Here is a 3550-nt window from a genome sequence, read left to right on the forward strand (position 1 = left end):
GAGTGACTGAGCGAGGTGAGTGACTGAGCGACTGAGTGACTGAGTGAGTGACTGAGTGACTGAGTGAGTGAGTGACTGAGCGAGTGAGTGACTGAGCGACTGAGTGAGTGACTGAGTGAGTGAGTGACTGAGTGACTGAGTGAGTGAGTGACTGAGCGAGTGAGTGACTGAGCGACTGAGTGAGTGACTGAGTGACTGAGTGAGTGAGTGACTGAGCGAGTGAGTGACTGAGCGACTGAGTGAGTGACTGACTGAGTGACTGAGTGACTGAGTGACTGAGTGAGTGACTAAGTGACTGACTGACTGACTCACTGACTGACTGACTGACTAACTGACTGACTAGGAGATGTTATAAAGGTACATGGTGCCCAGCAGCACCCAGAACTCCCAGCAAAGGATGGCGAAGCCGAACCAGCTATATGGTGAGTGAGTGACTGAGTGAGTGAGTGAGCTGAGTGAGCGAGTGAGCGAGTGACTGAGTGAGTGACTGAGTGACTGACTAAGTGACTGACTGACTGACTGAGTGACTAGGAGATGTTATAAAGGTACATGGTGCCCAGCAGCACCCAGAACTCCCAGCAAAGGATGGCGAAGCCGAACCAGGCCACTCCCCAAGCAGCTCGGTGCAGAGGCCCACTCACGTAGTCGTAGCAGCCCTGCACAACAACAACAACATCAACAACATCAACAACATCAACAACATCAACAACATCAACAACAAACATCAACAACAACCCACCCACTCAACTCACTCACCCACCCACCTCACCCACTTACCCACCCACCCACCCACCACACTCAACTCACTCACCCACTCAACTCACTCACCCACCCACCCACCTCACTCAACCCACCCACCCACCCACCCCAACTCACCCCACCCACCCACCCACTCAATTACTCACCCACTCAGTCCACTCAGTCACTCACCCACCCCACCCACCCACTTAATCAGTCACTCACCCACTCATCCACTCACTCACTCATTCACTCACTCATTCACTCACTCATTCACTCACTCATTCACTCACTCATTCACTCACTCATTCACCCCACTCACCCCACTCACCCACTCACCCACCCACTCACCTGAGTGTTCAGATACCCAGACAGACCCAGCCTGCAGGCATCAATGTCCTTGATGAGGCCGCTAGCTGCGTCCAGGACGCAGCATTGAAGGGGCCAAGGGAAGTCGCCCTCAGGGTGGAGGTCGCGAAAGGACGAGCCGTAGGACTGCCAGTCCTGAGGTCCGTTCACTTCCGCAGCACTGATACTGTGAAGACCACAGAGAGAGTGGGTGGGTGGGTGAGTGGGTGGGTGGGTGGGTGAGTGGGTGGGTGGGTGGGTGAGTGGGTGGGTGGGTGGGTGGGGTGAGTGAGTGGGTGGGGTGGGGTGAGTGGGTGGGTGGGTGAGTGGGGTGGTGTGAGTGGGTGGGTGAGTGGGTGGGTGGGTGGGTGAGTGGGTGGGTGAGTGGGTGGGTGGGTGGGTGAGTGGGTGAGTGGGTGGGGTGGTTGAGTGGGTGGGTGAGTGGGTGGGTGGGTGAGTGGTGGGTGGGTGAGTGGGTGGGTGGGTGGTGAGTGGGTGGGTGGGTGAGTGGGTGAGTGGGTGGGTGAGTGGGTGAGTGGGTGAGTGGGTGGGAGAGTGGGTGAGTGGGGTGGGTGGGTGGGAGAGTGGGTGAGTGGGTGGGTGGGGTGGGTGGGTGGGTGGGTGAGTGGGTGGGTGGGTGGGTGGGTGGGTGGGTGAGTGGGTGAGTGGGTGGGTGGGTGGGTGAGTGGGTGAGTGGGGTGGGTGGGTGAATGGGTGAGTGGGTGGGTGGGTGGGTGGGTGGGTGAGTGGGTGAGTGGGTGGGTGGGTGGGTGAGTGGGTGGGTGGGTGGGTGGGTGGGTGAGTGAGTGGGTGAGTGGGTGGGTGGGGTGAGTGGGTGGGTGGGTGAGTGAGTGAGGCGAGCGGGTGGGTGAGTGAGTGAGTGGGTGGGTGGGGTGAGTGAGTGAGTGGGGTGAGTGGGTGGGTGGGTGGGTGAGTGGGTGGGTGGGTGAGTGAGTGGGTGGGTGGGTGAGTGGGTGAGTGAGTGGGTGAGTGAGTGGGGTGAGTGGGTGAGTGGGTGGGTGGGTGGGGTGGGTGAGTGGGTGGGAGAGTGGGTGGGTGAGTGGGTGAGTGGGTGGGTGGGTGGGTGAGTGGGTGGGGTGGGTGAGTGGGTGGGTGAGTGGGTGGGTGGGTGGGGTGAGTGGGTGAGTGGGTGAGTGGGTGGGTGGGTGGGTGGGTGAGTGGGTGAGTGGGTGAGTGGGTGGGGTGGGTGAGTGGGTGGGTGGGTGGGTGGGTGAGTGAGTGGGTGGAGTGGGGTGGGGTAGGTGAGTGGGTGGGGTGAGTGAGCGAGTGGGTGGGTGAGTGAGTGAGTGGGTGGGTGGGTGGGTGGGTGGGTGGGTGAGTGAGTGAGTGAGTGAGTAGTGGGTGAGTGGGTGGGTGGGTGAGTGAGTGGGTGGGTGGTTGAGTGGGTGAGTGAGTGGGTGAGTGAGTGGGTGGGTGGGTGAGTTGGGTGAGTGGGTGGGTGAGTTGGTGAGTGGGTGGGTGGGTGGGTGGGTGAGTGAGTGAGTGGGTGAGGTGAGTGGGTGAGTGGGTGGGTGGTGAGTGGGTGAGTGGGGTGGGGTGGGTGGGTGAGTGGGTGAGTGGGTGAGTGGGTGGGTGGGTGGGTGGAGTGGGGTGAGTGGGTGAGTGTGAGTGGGTGAGGTGAGTGGGTGAGTGGGTGGGGTGGTGGGGTGAGTGGGTGAGGGGTGGGTGAGTGGGTGGTGGTGTGGGTGGGGTGGGTGGGGTGATGGGGTGGGTGGTGGTGAGTGGGTGGGGTGGGTGGTGGGTGGGGTGAGTGGGTGGTGGGGTGGGAGTGGGTGAGTGGGTGGGTGTAGGTGAGTGGGGTGGGTGGGTGAGTGAGCGAGTGGGTGGGTGAGTGAGTGAGTGAGTGGGTGGGTGGGTGGGTGAGTGAGTGAGTGGGTGAGGTGGGTGGGTGGGTGGGTGAGTGGGTGAGTGAGTGGGGTGGTTGAGTGGGTGGTTGAGTGGGTGGTTGAGTGGGTGGGTGGGTAGGTGGGTGGGTGGGTGAGTGGGTGGGTGGGTGGGTGAGTGAGCGAGTGGGTGGGTGAGTGAGCGAGTGGGTGGGTGAGTGAGCGAGTGGGTGGGTGGATGGGTGAGTGGGTCGGTGGGTGAGTGGGTCGGTGGGTGGGTGAGTGGGTGGGTGAGTGGGTGAGTGAGTGGGTGGGTGAGTGGGTGAGTGGGTGAGTGGGTGGGTGAGTGGATGGGTGAGTGGGTGAGTGAGTGAGTGGGTGGGTGGGTGAGTGGGTGGGTGAGTGGGTGGGTGAGTGAGTGGGTGGGTGGGTGGGTGGGTGAGTGAGTGGTGGAGTGGGTGGGTGGGTGAGTGGGTGAGTGGGTGAGTGGGAAGGTGGGTGGGTAAGTGGGTGGGTGGGTGAGTGGGTGAGTGGGTGGGTGAGTGGGTGAGTGGGTGAGTGGGTGGGTGGGTGAGTGAGTGGGTGAGTGGGTGAGTGGGTGGGTGAGTGGGAAGGTGGGT

General features: G+C 61.8%; 1 protein-coding gene across 1 annotated transcript in view; it reads right to left on the reverse strand.

Moving 5' to 3' along the window:
• Positions 1 to 262: 262 nt before the first annotated feature.
• LOC144741149 (uroplakin-1b-like) overlaps positions 263 to 3550 on the reverse strand; it is a 34110-nt gene continuing 30822 nt past the window's right edge. Inside the window, 4 exon segments of the mRNA XM_078623776.1 lie at positions 263 to 451; positions 489 to 656; positions 1090 to 1257; positions 1259 to 1273. Of these exon segments, the coding sequence (XP_078479902.1) occupies positions 528 to 656; positions 1090 to 1257; positions 1259 to 1273 (312 nt within the window). The 3' untranslated portion in view covers positions 263 to 451; positions 489 to 527.

This window comes from Lampetra planeri, unplaced genomic scaffold (genome assembly GCF_965212315.1).
Source record: "Lampetra planeri unplaced genomic scaffold, kcLamPlan1.2.h2 scaffold_441, whole genome shotgun sequence".
Taxonomy (NCBI): domain Eukaryota; kingdom Metazoa; phylum Chordata; class Hyperoartia; order Petromyzontiformes; family Petromyzontidae; genus Lampetra; species Lampetra planeri.